The sequence below is a fragment of the Oreochromis niloticus genome, linkage group LG22 (genome assembly GCF_001858045.2).
Source record: "Oreochromis niloticus isolate F11D_XX linkage group LG22, O_niloticus_UMD_NMBU, whole genome shotgun sequence".
NCBI classification, from domain to species: domain Eukaryota; kingdom Metazoa; phylum Chordata; class Actinopteri; order Cichliformes; family Cichlidae; genus Oreochromis; species Oreochromis niloticus.
In genome coordinates, this window is record NC_031985.2 from 25,299,492 (window position 1) to 25,316,441 (window position 16,950).

At 41.2% G+C, this 16,950-nt stretch overlaps 1 protein-coding gene and 1 long non-coding RNA gene across 2 annotated transcripts; both read right to left on the reverse strand.

The window, feature by feature from the left end:
• Positions 1-970: 970 nt before the first annotated feature.
• On the reverse strand, positions 971-12,393 carry LOC109196334 (uncharacterized). The gene is made up of 3 exons (XR_002057849.1): positions 12,282-12,393; positions 8,554-8,682; positions 971-1,580 (listed from the first exon to the last, which is right to left on the reverse strand). It is a non-coding gene; the product is annotated as an uncharacterized LOC109196334 (long non-coding RNA).
• Positions 12,394-13,327: 934 nt separating this feature from the next.
• Positions 13,328-15,506, reverse strand: hoxa1a (homeobox A1a). Its single transcript, XM_005453829.4, is given in 3 exon segments — positions 13,328-14,403; positions 14,811-14,937; positions 14,940-15,506. Coding segments are annotated over 3 exon segments (975 nt in total). The 5' UTR covers positions 15,417-15,506; the 3' UTR covers positions 13,328-14,032.
• Between the last annotated feature and the right edge of the window lie 1,444 nt (positions 15,507-16,950).

Below are 16,950 nucleotides of genomic sequence, written 5' to 3' on the forward strand. Positions count from 1 at the left end.
AACCGCAAAAGGAGGACGTTTCTGCACCTGGCCAAAACAAAATCTGGTGTTTAACAATCCATAAAACCACAATGTGTGGTTTTGTTTATCAAGATATGATACAACATAGCAGTGTGCTCAGCCTCAAGTCTTAAACCATGTATTGGGTGCTCAGTCTTGACAAATACAAAAATAAACAGAATAGTAACACGTGGGACTATGTGAATGTGCAGTTTCAGCCAAAATGCATTCATATTTATCGTAATAATACAAAAAAAATAATGGTAAAAACATACATTTATCATTGAGCTCAAGTGGTTGTGCTGATTTTTATTATTTTTAGTCACTTGGTGGTTTCTTTCATAAATCTACAGTAGTCTGATTTGATTATTTGTTTTATTTGCCTTGTCACAAGGCAGCCATCTCAAAGCACTCCAGTTCATAACAATATCAGAGCCACTGCGACCTTTTCAAAATGATAAAATTCTTCAGGGCAACAACTACTAAGACCTTTTGCATTCTGATAGGAAGCCTTTTGTAGCTGGTAAGCTGAATCAAACACACAAGCATGCGTGCATAAATCCCTGGAGATAGGTCTAATCCCAGGTTTACATTGTTAGGACAACAGGGATAATCCTGCTAACAGGGTGTTTATCTAAAAACTGCAACTGCTGAATCCCCAGCACTCACAGTATTGACCTGAAGAAAAAAAGACAACAAGAGGGTGAGAAGGGACAGTAAATAAAAAAAAAAAAGTTCAACAGGACAACAAAAAATGTGAGTAAAGAAAACATGCAAGTCATGAGGAAATGAAAAATGGCTTTAAAAGGTTGCACTGGAGTAAGCAAAGAGGCAGATGAAAGAAAGGTCTGTGCTGTCAGGTATGCAGATGAGAGTGTGATGGCATCGATACAGAGGTGGACACAACCAATCCCTCAGGACCACACTCCAGCCAGAACACACACACACGACACACTCAGAGGGACAAAAAACCTTTATTTTAGGTGAAACAGACACACAAACAGAACAAACGTGCCTATACAATAAGCTAAATGGGATCATTTTTATGGTTAAACACACAGTATACAACAAAATCAATTAAATGTTAAATGATTCCAAACCTTGTCCATTTAATCCTGTTTTATTCACTTTTTACATATCAAGTATGTATTTTTATACAACCTGGATATGGATGATATCTCATGAAACTCTACAGAGATAGAGAGTTCTGTTACACTTCACAAATCTTTTATGGGAGACTTTAAGTAAACCTGGGTGCAATTTGATGTAAATTTAGAGAAGAAATTTGGAGAAGATGACAAAAGATGAATTAAAGGCTGATTGTGAATTTCTCAGCGTGCCAAATAGCAAATAATAAGAGGCTGGGACATAGCCGTACTGTCTTGTTGCAGGGACTACAACTGATAGAGTTCTTAAAAGGGAGGCAGTGAGGTGGCTGTAGTTGCCTTTAGAAATTTGCAAACTTCAGAAAGATCTGTAACCACATCAGATTAGTGGGAGCTGGCTATCCTGTGCCTGACTTGGTTTCGATGTGACTCCTTTGTCTGCTTGGCGTACGACTCGAGTGGGAGCAGGCTGAGCTGTAAAAGACAGAGAACTAGATGAGTCAAGAGAAGCAAGCAATTATCAAAGGTTATGGTTAGTAACAATCAACTATCTTGTCTGAAATGTTATACTTTTGTTCTAATTATTTGGATGAGGTACCCATAATGGTCAAAAAATGTGGAATACTGTACACAACTAACTCTTAATGGCCACCATCTTAGCTATGCAATGTAATGGGGAGGGGTCACCAATTACATCTACTAATAGTACAAGTATTTGAATTGAGACACAACGTAGAGTCTGGCAGAGACGGGATGACATGAGATGCTTGTAACTAATGTAATTACACTTCTAGGTTAAAGCTGCTACAACAAAACCAAGTGGGGACTGAAGAAAATTGATTGGTAAGTACAGACTACCTCACAGACCCTAGCAGCCTCTTGCACTGGCAGAAAGTGAAACACTGGGATAATCTTGCTGCTAAGTTTGGACATTTGCACCCCTACTTTGTGCGATTTGTACTATGCCTGGCGTCATTTTGTCAAAGACAGCCAGTGTACCTTCTATTATTATTCACCATAATTTCTTCACTTTCAAAACTAACAAGAAATGGTTTTATATTTTTATTTGCAATAATAAAAGTATAAGAAGGAGCTTCCTGTTGTTGCTCCTGTCTCAAAGTAAATGAAAAAATACCACACGAATACTGCATGCTATATAATTTAGCGCACGATAGCACTCTGCCACGTAGGCTGTGCCATCTAGTGTTGTGGGTGGTTCTATCAACAAATGAACACCATAGTTTTCATTTCAGAACAAACTGACAGTATTTTGATGGGCTGTCTACAGTGGTAACACTATTCCCCAACCTCAGATTGGCTTATCAGGCCAAGAACGAGCATCTGCATGTTAGCATATCCAGCTAACATTTGCAGATATGCTACCATCACAGACTTTGATTCCTTTACACAAGCAGTCTTTAAGGTCACTGCCTCATCAGGTGCAGCGAACCTGCATTGTTGCTGGAAACAGTTTATTGACTGTAAGCAGAAAATGTCAATAATTAAGCAAATCACTTTAATACAATCAGCTTCATTAAAAGTTAAAGATGAAAAGGCATTTCCATGACATGCAACTGAAATCAATTACATTTTATACTTAAATGCACAAACCATCTATACTTTTCCCTCCAAGGGCTCAAACTTTAGTAACAAACTGCCACTCCAGTATCTAATATTGCCCTGGCTGGTGTTAACTTCCTGTCTGTGGAAGGTTAGGCGGGCAGGGTTGGGGGGGGGGGGGGGGATATCGGCAAAACGGCTGCAAGCTTTAGCATGCATGTCAGGGCCGGGGGACGCTCTCTGAGCCAAATGCCAGTCTATAGATCGCAGAGGGGACTAAAGATCACATCATCGTCCACCCGGACATCGGTGACACCGGACAGCGGACGTGGGAGAGACGGAGGACCGAATGATCCCTGCCAGGACCAGGCATTATAGACAGCCGCTGTCATTACAGGGCAAACATGCACTAGTTTGAGTGCACAAATGTAAACAAACACACACACACAGGGTAACACACACACGTACACGAGCTGTGACAACGACATTATAGACAAGTGCTGTCATTAGAAGAGTCTCTGCGGAGCTCAAATGATAACGAGCCCGGGGGAAGAAGAGCGGGGGGTTGACGAGGATGACTGTCCAGCTGTCTGCAGGTAAGCTTGGGGTGTTGGTTCTTGCAGTCTTATTAGCTCAATATACACAAAGCATTTGGGTGTCTGATGAGTTTTCACTTTTTAATTCTTAATCAGCTAATGTCTGTTCAGCTTACTCTGTTCCTGCTTCAGTTATTCACCTAAGAGTGTACAGTAGCTTAAACTCGACAACTCTCAAAAGACTAATGACTTGTTGAATTATATATACAAATCTTCAACTGTAATGTTTATTTTTCCCGCTTTAATATTAACAATGTGAAATTGTATATCTAAGTTTCTGGGCTTCTATTAAAATAAACAAATATTACAGATTCAGGGGATTTTTAAAGTGGGAACTACAGTACTTGGCACTTACAACACACGCACCAAGGAATTATAAACACTGAAACTAAGAGCAAACAATTTTCTGCATCATTTTCTTTAACAAACAGAGTGAAAGCAGGAAAGCAAATCTGGTGTGCTTTGATCAGATCCTATTGACAGACTTTAAATTAAGATCAGACCAAGTGATGACAGTTTGTAGGAACTTCCAAAGGCAGTGAGACTTGTCGACATTTCATGGCCGACAGGTATGTCTGGGTCATCAAAGCACTCCTATGTATCTATTAAGCTAATTGTCAGGACTGAAAAATTCACATCAAGTATGTTGTGTGGGCCACATGACACCACAGAAAGCAAGGGTAGTAAAGACACGTTTTGTGCATCAAAGGGCAAATCGCCAATAAATGGATTACCTGATAACTTAATTGTATGAGATGACATTGACAACAAATGTCATCAGAATAAGTTGTTGCTAACCCCAAGGCATTCTCTAAAAAAGAAAAAAAAATGCCAAAGAGGAAACGCTAGATGTCTGTGAAGGTTCTCAGTCATCCAGGTCATCGTAGTCTAAGGAGCTTGGAAAGAAAAGTGTCTGGACTTCTTTGACTTGCTTGAAGACGTTTCACCTCTCATCCGAGAAGCTTCTTCAGTTCTAAGGGTCAATGGTGGAGAGTCCCAGATTTAAACCCAGTGGGAGTTTCCCCCCAAAGAGGGACAAAGGACCCCCTGATGATCTTAGGAAACGCTAGAAACCGCAGTTCCTCTAATGGCCACTTGTGATTGGTCCCATAAGTGAGCAAATCTCTACAGATTCCATGTAAAAATGTCCAGGTTTGCTAGGCTTTACTTCAGCTGAATCAAACCCCTGAACTCTACCTCTCATCTGTATTTGTGTTATTGGCACTGTAAGGAGTATTTTAATGCAATTATCTTTTAATATTTTAGATTTATGTTTGGTTAATTGCAGAGCAGTGAGTCACTGGATGTACAATATATGTTTCTTTTAAAAATAAAACCTAATAAAAAAAGACAAAATTACTAGTGAATCAATGCAATGATTCATTTCTATATAGCCACTTGTTTCTGCCCAATTTACTGTAAATGACATAGAAAACTGAAAAGCACTTTTACCAGTCTGTGCAATGTACAGTCCACATTATACCACAACTGGATATAGAAATGCTCAAACTAGTTCCATTGCCAAAAACACTGGGTATGCTTGAAAATGGGTTACTCATGACAAACTATATACAGTAAGTAGTTACATCAGATAAGCCGGGAAGGTCTTGAACCTGGAATACGAAAAAGGGAGGCTGCCCACTTCTGCTCTGTCAACATCTCAACACCAAAAGAGTTGTAAGGAAAAAGCAAAGCAAGTACTCTGTGCTTACACACAGTGTGTTAGAGATTTAACTGAGCATCAATTTGTCTCGCTAAGCTTACAGTTAGAAGTCTGAAATGTAAATTGCTCTTTGCCTGAAGGGGACAAGTCTATCAGTGCTCAGTTTCACTCCTGCTCTTTGACTCCCACAGTGTTATGCGCTTCAGGGTGTGTACATACTAGAGGCTCAGAGTTACCCTATGCCTTACATCTGTCACTTAAACATCTTTACAATAACAATCTTCTGTATTGCTGCTGCCTATTTTAACACCAATGCTTGCTTTACTGCTGCGTCTCTTTCTGGCTTCAAAACAGCACACTAACACTGTCGTGTAGTTGGGATCAACTCGTCTTTGAGGGTATTGTCTGGTTCAAAAATATCAAAATATGGTGATTTCCCCTTAAAAAATGTAAGAGGAGAAATCTAAAAAACTCCAACAGCTGGGTCAAAAAGTGCTGAAAATTTCTTTGGTGTGACCTGATCTAGTAACTCATATCAGTAACCATCAAAGAAGTTGAATGCTCCATTTTGTGTCAGTTAACGCACAAATTGCTCCCTAATCTTCCTCATATTGTGTTACCAATGGTCTTCTGTCACAATGTACACGACCGCGATTGGTCTTCCTGTGGGGAAGACTGACAGGTGGTTTTCAGGTAGAACGGTGTCAGGTGAGCTCAAACGTCCCGACAGTTGCTGACACAGCGGTGTTGAAACCTGTCTTGTGCCTTGAAGCTGTGTGTGTTCATATCTGTTTGTGAAAACTATGACTATAGCTCTGTGTTTTTTTGCTTTGATATGTTAGCAATTACCTGCTTGAGGCTGTTTCAGCATTTGCTACTTCATCTGTCTACTTATTCATGAGACCAAAGGCTCAAAGACCTTAATATCAGGCCTGGCTCAGGCTCTACTTGCTTATTGACAAGAGCTGCTGGCCATGGAGTTTAGATTATGGGATTATATTTTGGCTCTGTTAACCTTACAGTAACTCTTTGGCTCAGTAGGAAAACTATAAGATGCATAACAAAAGGCATGGGTAAGCACAACATGTACAAAGGAAATGCATATAAAAAATACTGAGTGATTGAGCTGAGCAAATATACCTTGTGGTCTTACACTTGGTTGGACTTTACATCATATTACAAGTATGAGAATAATAAGTAGTAAGTAATAGATTAGCTGTAACTTTTTATTCCATTTTTCTAGGTATACCTATCTAAAAGAAGGTGGTGTAGCCTGATTACAGTAAGTATAGAAAACTTTTTGCCTGACATGAAATTTTGGCTGAATTATTTTCTTGTTTTCATCTTATTTAAGAATATCATCATTGCGAAATGTGTCTTTGGCAGATGTTTATCTTTTTCAGTGTGGACAGATTTTGTAACCATACAGTGGACATGATCTTTGAACTTTAAAAGCATACCTTCACACCAAAATGAAGGGCAGGTTCTAAGGTAGTTATAGTACAACTCAAAATATCATTTCAGTTTTTGGAGTCTGCCACGATGAAAAAAACAAACAAAAAACCAACTTCCAAGAAATCAGTTTAAAGGTCTAGTTTGGCAGGTTGTGTCATAGGGAAAAGGACTTTGCGCAGTCTTGTAAAAATCTAAGTGCACCCTCACTTCTTCTTATTTTTAGAAATCGAGAGTGTAAGTAGAAGCCAGGTGCTGCTAATCAAATGCAAGTGATAACTGATCATCAACAAGTATGACCGCCTCCATGAAAGCAGAAGTTTTGGCAGTTTGCTGGTCTGGAGCATTTAGATGTATGTTTGCACAATGGCAAAAAGAAAAGGCATCAGCAATGACTTTAGATCCTAACAGTTATAGGATCATTTCCAATCAATTCCAAAGTGATTGGTCATTCTGCAGTGAGAAAGAGTCACAAGTGGAAAATGTTTCAAGATTGTCATCAGTCCTCTCAGGAGCGGATGTCCCAACAACTTCACGCCAGTGTAAGACTGCAATTCTCAGAGAAATTGTAAAAAAAACAATCTCACTCAAAAGAACATGGCAGCATGGCTTAGGTTTTCAAAACTGCAGCTGAAGAAACCTCAAGACAAAGAATGTCCTTTGAACACAAGATCAAAGTAGAGATGTTTGACCATAATGCACAGCACCACATTTGTAGAAAACCAAACTTAGCATATTTGCACAAACACCTCATACCAACTGTCAAGCACTGTGGTTGAGGGATGATGATCTGGGCTTGTTTTGCAGCCACAGGACCCGGGTACCTTGTCGTTATCGTGTCGAGCATGAATCCATCTTTATGCTAGAGTAGCATTTGTAATATTCTAGAGTCAAATGTGAGGCTATCTATCTGAGAGCTAAAGTTGGGTCCAAATTGGGTTGTGCAAAAGGACTATGATCCCAAGCACAGCAGCAAATCAACAGAATTACTGAAGAAAGCAAGAGTCAAGGTGTTTCAAAGGTACAGTCAAAGTCCAGACCTCAACCCTACTGAAATGCTTTGGCATTATGGCAAAATTCAGTCAGACCAACTGTAGTTGGATCCACCACAAAGGCAGCTTTGACTATTTGGCAGGTGTTAACATGGACAGATTTCGTCAGCAGAGTAGTGTCGCAATCTTCCTTTAATTGTATGACGTCAAAAGATTTTGAAGATGACTGGTGTGAGAACTCATGGTCTATGGTTCTCGATGGTCTCTATTTTCAACTATTCTATAGAGTCAATAAACCTCTGTTCTTAATTTTTAAAGGACCTAATATTTTGTACATTCAGCATTACTGTCCTTGAGCCAAGTCTCTTATTTGTAAGACACACAGTTACTCTAACTGACAGTTTTTCAGCCAGAATTTTTCTCTGTGGTAATTCCTGTTTGATCTGAAGGGTGTGTGCGTGTGTGCCTGTGTGTGTGTGCATGTGTGTGTGTGTGTGTTCTCTCACACTCCCCTTTGAAAGGGAGTGTGAGAGAGAAAGAGGGAGAGAGAGACAGGATGAACAGCCTGTCTGTCAGGTGTTGGTACTCACATTAGTCATGTTTAAAACAAAGGATTCTGGGAAGAGATGATGGCCAACACAAAGAGCATCAAGACTCCTCGGTGACACCCGATCTCCTGTGTGTGTGTGTGTGTGTGTATGTGTGTGTGTGTGTGTGTGTGTGTCTAGATAAGTGTGTGCGTATGTGTAGTGGGGGGCTTTCTTTAGGGGGTTTGGGGGTGCCTCATTGGCTGCCGTGCTGAGGTCAACCTGGGGTCAGAACTTGTGTGATGGATGGACCACTGTCTCTAGACTACTAGCTAGTCCTCACTCCTCCTGTGGGCCTCAGACCTGCTGAAGTATCCTAGCTGTGCTCTTCTCTTTTCACATCTCTTTGTATAACTCCATTTGGCACTCGAAGTAGGAGTGCTTCATCAAACAAAAGGGGCTCAGCGAAAACTGCAGACATCTCTTTGAGGTGAGTTCTGTTGTCAAGATGTGGCTGTGCACCACTTTACCCAGCCTTTGTTACTCATGTAACCTCTACTTTTCCTACCTCTAATCATTACAATACACATTCTGCCTTCCCTAAACTACCCTAGCGACCATGGTCTAACATGCCTGGCATGACAGACTGTTACTAACCACATGATGTCACCTCTCTTCTTGTTCCCCTCCTTCTCTTCCACCATCATTCTGTCAATCCCTCCATCGGCTCCGTCCCTTTATCGGCACATGGAGATGCACATCTGTCGATGGAGGAATTCATTTTGGCTGCCAATCACAACAGGGGAGTGGTCAATGAGTGCAGATGTGCCAATACCTCGACTACACTGATGAGTGACTTCTGTCTCTCCGTCTCTCTGGGTTTCCAACACTTTATGTCTGAGAGAAGAGGCTCTCTGCTTTTCTTAATTTGTTTTTTACTCTGCTGTGGCCTGTGTGTGTGTGTGTTTATGCAGTGCACAATGCCACAGCTGACCATAAACAAACTACAACTTGCTCGAATATGTAATAGCACAGTCTGCTCATTTCATTCATATGTAAAGCTCTGCAATCATCTTCACTGACCTTGAAAAGAATATTACTGTTTGTGGTCATATCTCTGCATCATTGTTTGCAATGCCTAGCTGATGTTTACTCTTTTTAATTTCCTGATTCTACAATGTCTTTTATGCGTGCATGCAGGTGCACAAACACATGCACCCACTCTCACTCACACACATATACGCACACACACACACATAGTAAAAATGTGAAAAAAAGGAAATGAACTTTGCAGAGTGTGAGGACATGAGAATTATTTCTGCAGTTATCTGCCTTCACCTTGTATTTGCATAGACTACTCAGCAGTTTCTCTGTCACACTGGAGGAATGAAACTTAATTACAAGGATTTTGAGCAACAGGTTTTGATATCAGTGTCCAATTAAAATTTGCAATGGATGGTGTAATGACCCAGATTTTGAACTTTCTATAATGTGCTTATTTTGAAACCCAATCCCTCTATTTTCGAGATTTTATCAGATTTATCAGAAATGAATAGTCTTTTTAAAAAGCTTTAACTTGTCCACATGGACATGCACAAGGAAATTTTGAAATTTAAATATGAAAAAAGATCCAAATTAAATCAGCTGTAGAGATGCAATCTTTGGAGTTATGTTTCCATTTTTCGTGTGTGTTTGCGTGTGTGTGTGTGTGTGTGTGTGTGTGTGTGTGTGTGTGTGTGTGTGCGCGCGCGTATGTGCTTGCACATGCAACATCATTCCTTAATTCTTTCAAACTGTCACATTTAGATTTCTTATATCCAGTACTGTGTTTCCAGGCGGATGTGTGTATAGACGTACAGATTTGTTTGCTCTCAGGTTTGTAGCCTGTGGGTCTTTTTTCATCAGCTGCTTCTCTTTTGACTCTCATAAATCATGCAGGAGGAAAGACGCCGCCACAAATTATTTTTTTATGCAACAATATAATGTAAAGTGAAAGCTTCGACAAGTATTTCAAAAGTATTTGTCAGTCAACACCAGGCAGTGTACTTGAGCTTTTAAACTAAATCACCTTTTAAAAATGGTCTGTTTCATAATTTATTTGCAGTATAAAACTTTAAAACATTTTTTAAAAATCCGAAGTATTTAATTGGTTGCCGAAACAGTCTAAAATACAAACTAATCACTAATTAAGAATCGCTCTCAATATGCTGTAGTAGAAGGCCATTAATAAAATTATTGTTAGTGAGAGAAGAAAACGTAAACAAAGCAGAAAAAATGCATATTTTAAAATAAAATAGAAAAATATCTTTCAAATATTTTAATTCGGTTAAAATATAGTAAAATAATTAATATTCCTTTGATGTGAAATTGAACAAACACGTAGACACTTTATTATTATTGTTTTATGCAGTTTGGTTTAGAAGTTTATCATTTCTTTCTTATTTAGACTTTGGAGGCCTTCTTCCCTGTTTTCCAAATTCATTTTAAATTTAAATATTGGTGAATGTTTTTGTTGATATTAATAACGTTTTGGCTTAGCTCCTTTTTAAATGTTATCGGTTTAATTTAATTATGCAGTAAGTTAATCTTTTTGACAATTGGTGGATTATTTTTTTGCAATGATAGAATTTCCCAAGTGCCTCTTCGTATTCGTTTGAGTTTATTTTTTATTTTTTTACTTATTTATTTTTTATTTGGTTCGCAGTTTTCACAAAAATAAATTTAATGTATTTAAGAAGACACGCCAGATATTTCAGTGGAAATTCAAACTTATATTTGTTTCTACTGTTAATTGAAAAGCTAAAAAATTTGCTGTATTTAACTCAGTATACTGGCACAAATATGCTTGGTAGCCTACAAGACGTCTGTTTCAGTCACTTTGAATTGTAATGGGAATCCAATTCCTGCATCATTTCGTTAAGTCATAAGCTTTAAACCTTTAGTCATCCGCACCAAAGCCCTAATGGTTTGAGTTAAACATCTGTCATCGTCCACGTGTTTATCTCAGGTCCTTAATGGGAAACATCAGCCGCGCAGTGCTGGATTCTGATGGTCGGACCAGTGAAATCGCCCTATCTCACCGCGCTGAGGTCATTTTTTTAACAGTTTAACATGGAGTCTGAAAGTGTTTTGGTCAAACAGGCCGTCGTAGATGAACTGTGAATGCATTGTTAAGGTGCTTGTTTACCCAGTAAACTGTTGTTTAGCTTTGGGTGGTGCTGTGACAACAAAAGTCAAACCGTGACCGAGGATTGACCCTTTTTTTTTCAGTGTTTCCCCCCACTCTGTATGGCTTCTAGAGCGCACGGGGTCTTCAGAGAACCTAAAAACTGGGGTCCAGGGACACCCAAGGGTCCTTGAAGGGATTTAAAGGTCTGCTTTAACACAGATACCTTTCTTTCACTGACGACATGGGGGTAAATTGAGTAAGACAAAAAGTATATAAAAAGTAAAATTTCTTCACCATTAACTTACAACATAAACTTGAGATAACTTTATGTTCTAATTTTAGCACTAAAGTCACACTTTTCACCCAAAACAAAAATATTTTAAGGTAAAATAAATGGAGGTCAAACGTGAAGAATCACCGTGGAAATATGAGTAAGATAGCTTTTAAAAACGGCCAACTAAACGAGATTAGACATACTTATTAAAACCGTCCGTATATTCGTAATATTATGGAACACACAGTAAATAAATAAAGAAAATTAATTTAAGGTAAATAAAACATTAATCTAAAGTTTTGGTGTTTCATAAATTGCAAGTGAAATTTGTATTTCTATCTTATAAACAGTAGATCAGAAATATTATTTGTTTAGTGATTCGACCTTTTCCTCTAAACCTTCTCAGTATCAATAATAACATATTTATTTTACAAAAATGTGTTCGCCTAAGCCATTTAACAAAAAAGCAGAAATGCGCGCATAATAAGGCACTGTAACTAACTACTTTTTAATTTAGTGTTTTATGTTTCTTTGCGATCTCCAGTTAAAATCCTGGAAGGGGGGGGGGGGGGGGGGCGGTAGCTGTCATTAGCGTTCATTTAAATTAATACTGAACGCTTGTATGCGGTTTTGGTAAATCTATTTTTTTTTCTAATGCAAATAAAATGAATATTTCCAGAGGTTTGAGATTTTCCCCCCAGCCCTTCTGTTCTCAATTAGACTGGTCTCCAAAACAGGCCCCGAGCAACAAGTCTGTGTACGGATTATTTATACCGAAACAACTTCTCGAAAAGCAAAATGAGGGTACCTGTAGTTACCAAAATAACCTTGTTAGGATTTATACAAAACATCCTTTGTCCTCTGTAGGAAAACGAGACGCACCGCCTGCCGACAATAAATAGACTTGAGACGAATAAAAGACAGATTGTCCACGTAACTTACGCTCCTTCTCCGTGTTTGTTAAGGCTGAATTGGACAGAGCAGTCTGCGCTGCTGCCTCAGCAGGTCCCCGCAGCTCAAATATAGCAGCTCCCGCAGGTGGATCCGAAGGTAAAGGAGAATGTTGCTCATTAATCATGGCTCTTTTGGCGCCTCTTTGCCCTTTTATGGTACGATGGCCTCGCATCGTGCACACCAGGAATTAAAGCAACAAAAGAACCAGGAAACCCTCTTTTAGTTTGAAAATGGGGATATAGGTTAGCTTGAATAGAGCACTTTAAAAAAAAAAGGCATCCAATTTTGCTCCCACTTCAAATACATCATTGCAAGGGTCGCTTATTGCACTCATAACGTGAGTTTATTTTCCAAAGCAACATAATCGATATCAGATGAAAACTCAAATGACCAAATAGCATATTTTTAAATAAGATGAGTCTGTCTCTCTCCATCTGACAGCTGACATAAGCTCGAAATATAAATACTCTGGTCAAAGCAGTGTTGTGCACACACAATTATGACATGCGATGCTGCAAGTTGTCACAGTTCGGCTTGTCATCAGGTGGGGATGATGACACCGCCGTGTAACTTGTGGTGAGGGGGGGGGGAATGACAGGACCAGCGGGGGCACCATGCTTATCAATAGCCTAACCTCGATGTTTTAATCAATAGTTTCTTTTTGTCCCTTCAATAAGCCAAGTGCTCGATAAGGTTGTCATCACAGATGACGCTGACGTCCTCGCTCTCATCTTTGCCCTGGATAAACATGCCTTTCTTATGCCAGTAAATCTTTACCCCGGGGACAGTGGCGCGCATGGCTGCATACATTTAGAGACTTTGGGGTTGAGTCAAGCAGACGCGTGCAGCTTCTCAGGGGGTTGGAAATGAACATAGGTTTGCTTTTCTGTCTGCTGGGTTTAGGAAAATTTTAACCACAGCATTTGCTCTGACAACGAATCAAAAGTCTGCAGCACACTCTCCCCCTTGGAAATGACACAGAGGAAAAAACTTTAGAGGTAAACGCACTTTAATACACATGATTGACCCGTAAACGTCTCTCTGGACTAAACAGTTGTGTGCTTCACTCGATTCAACAGCTAGCAGGTTAAAGCTTCAAACGTACAAAGCCATAAAATGACCGATTCCGCAACTGATAAAACTCAGCTTCTCACTAATAATACATGAAAGCATTACGCATCATGCAAACCTCACGCAACAGACAAACAGTTGACACACACAGGCCTGAAACACAGAAGAGACAGTGTTTAAGTGGCTACTGGAACAGTGTACTCATTAACGATTTGATAACCGAGGTTATCTCGTTGATTGTGTGATGCCTAATTGATGGCATCCGGTGCAATCAGCCTGGCTGGGGTGCACAAGTTTGGCAAATCTGAGGTATTTGTGAGTGCAGATTTGTGACACTTGCCTCTTCAGAGGCAAACTTAAAGATGGCGCTGAGTGTCTCTTGCACAGCATAATTGTGGCGAATTACAATTTCAAAAGCGAATGGACAGACTTTAACCAATGCACTTTGTTTTTTATGGCAGCAAGGCTATAGATCTTGCAAACACAACACACAATATAAAACGAATATGGTCCAGAAGTGGTCCGTGAGTTCCCCAATAGTGCATTGTTCACAGCATGTATGGGCACAACTGTCATCCATTAACAAATTTTTGCCTTTGATACACTTGTATGGAATTTGGTATACACAGGCCGCCTTGACCTATAGAGGTAAAGGGGTCACTTGACCCTCAGTTGGAGGCGAAAGGATCAGCCCCCGTGGAAGACACAGTGGAGGATGTGGGAGAAGGAGTAGATGGGGCTGAGATAGATTTCTCGGATGCTGCATCGTCCATTTTCTCCTGACTGCTGTCCGAGGATGTAAGTTTGGCTGGCAGCAGCCCTTCTTTTTCTCGCTTTTTCTGCTTCATCCTCCGGTTCTGGAACCAAATTTTCACCTGAGTCTCATTCAGTTGCAGCGCGGCTGCAATCTCTACACGGCGCGCCCGGGTCAGGTACTTGTTGAAGTGGAATTCCTTCTCTAGTTCCGTCAGCTGTTTGGTTGTGAAGTTGGTCCGGACCGTGTTCGGCTGACCAGCATAACCATACTCACCAGACCTCCCTGCAAACAGGAAAACAAATCACTGTAACTCGGAAGAAGAGGGGTTTTTTCTTCTCTGATCAAAGTGTACACATGCCTTGAGACTGTACTGTGTCTGTGCAAAAAGACTCAACTTTTAGGTACGAGCCAAATAGCACTAGCTACTCGAAAAAACATCCAACAAGGGCCTTAGAAGAGATTCAAATATTATACAACACATGTGTTACCACACAGATGGATTACGTTAAAATGAAAGGATCTAAAGTACTAAATTAAAGTTAAGTTCATATATTGGTGTGTCGTGTGTTTATTTTATTTTATTTTTTTAACTTCTCAGTTTAAAGATTTTGGATCATTTATAAGACAGCATTTTTGTGTCGTGATCGCCCCTCACACCCGCACTTTCACCCACTATACTTGGCACCAACCTGTTTTTGGTGGATTCCTCTTAACTTTCATCCAGTCAAAAGTCTGTGCTGACGATGCGCCCTCAGACAGAGGTGAACAGCAAGCCTCCAGATGAGCTGCATGCAGAGGTGACAGCGGGTTTGAACACCCTGGATAAGGGGCGCTTGCTCGTGCCCGCCGCTGTAGGCAGTGTGGCTATACTGCAGCTGACCCAGGGGGGCGGCACTGTAACCATGGCGATGCTGAGAAACCATGGAGGAGGAAATGTTACCAGAGTACATCAGTGGGCCGCACTGAGGGAACGCAGCTGTGGTGTCTACTTCCTGGGCGAGGGCATGGTGGTTATATGTAGCGCAGAAACTTTGGGGTCCATAGTTAGAGCTGCAGGCCGGGTGGGCCCCATAGGGGAGACTTAGAGAGCTGGCATTAGACTGGTACGACCCCGGCTGGTGAGAGACGCAGTCAGGAGAAGCTCTGCTCACCATGAAATGGTCATCCACCCCGCAGTTGTTAACAGTGGCCCCGCACGACTGGAAAGTTGTAATCCCGTGGTCCGAGTGAAAAGCCCTGACAGTGCATGAGCCACCTTCCCCGCTCATCACCGTGTAGTCTAAGAAACTGCTCATTGTAGCATTTTTTCTAACCGGAGCGAGGGACCGTCCTCTGCACAGACAACCCCCTGATGTCTTCCTTTCTCCCCTCTTACCCCGAGTGACCGTGCCAATCTTTACCTATACTAGGTCTTATCAGAGAAGGGAGGGGGTCGCACGGGCCGATATCAATGAACGGGTGCTGTCACGTGGGTCCGGGTCAGCCAGTGAGGTACTTGTCCTTATCCCTTTAGCCGGTGACAGATTGGTGTTTGAGGGGCTATTTAAATTCCAAGCACTCGTCGATCAAGGTGACGCGCGTCGCCACTAATGTATTGGCCGAGCAAACAATGAGCTGCGAGGCAGACAGCGGTGGACAGCTTCGGGGTCGCATGAAGAGCGGGGCCACTGTTAACACTGTTTCGTCTAAGCTCCACTGTGCGCTCTTCCACGACCACAGAGAGAGATTAACGTTTGTCCCTCTGCACCCTCGCCATGAGGACGACCTAGCACTCTGACCTCAGGTAGGTATTTTTGGAACAGAGACGAGAATAAGTGTGTGTGTGTGTGTGTGTGTGTGTGTGTGTGTGTGTGTGTGGTGACACGTGCACATAACAGTTGCAATTTCATGTGTATAACGGTGTCGTTATCTTCTAGTTGGATGGATGGATGGATGGATGGATGGGTGGGTGCGTGTCACTGCCACGGGCTATCTGTGGGCTATTAATGTCACATTCCCTTGCGAAATGTTTCACGCGTGAACATTGAGAGAAATATTGTCACAGAGTGAAGGAGAAGCAAAAGACAGAAAACTTCTCTCCCGTCACAGATCGCCTTTTTATTTTGCACAACTTTGTTTCCCCATCAAGGTCGCATTAGACGTATATGACTGCTCGCTTTGCCGGGAGGTCACAGGTGATGAAGCGACAAGACAACACATTGAACATTAAGATGATGTGGTATTAATTTCTTTCCCCCCTCTGCTCCGGTCATAGGGTCTGCTATCCACCCTGATTTCACTCCCACATGTATTCATTATGCATGTATAGTGATCAAATGATCTCATAACGCGAGGCCAGTCGTGGAGCTAATGCATCCACATAGCCCGAGGTGCAAGTGTGGGCTGATTATCCTGTTAAGTTCATCAAATAAAGCTGTTGGCGAAATTAATGCCCACGAAAAGCGGCGTTGAGAAGGGGCAGAGCTTGTGCGTGGGAGACTGGCGGCAGCGGCAGCAGATGCCCAACCTCTCACTGAGGAAGCAAAAGGAATGAAGCGGGAAGAAGGGAGGGAGGGAGCGAGTGAGAGAGACTCACACGGAGGGATGAGCGCCCCCAAAGGTCGCATGTGGTTATACACTCTAAATCTCGAAATGTTTTTAACGTCTATAGAAAATATATGATCGTATTCTTGGAGATATTTTATCGCTATGCATTCAAGGGAACACTTTACGCAGCGGTGGTAATGGATCAAACACAGCTGGTGTTTTTGTCACTGTATCAATTATTTGCAATTCTTTGCGCTGCTTTGACTCCACTACATGTCAGAAGGGACTACTGGAGCCCACTGT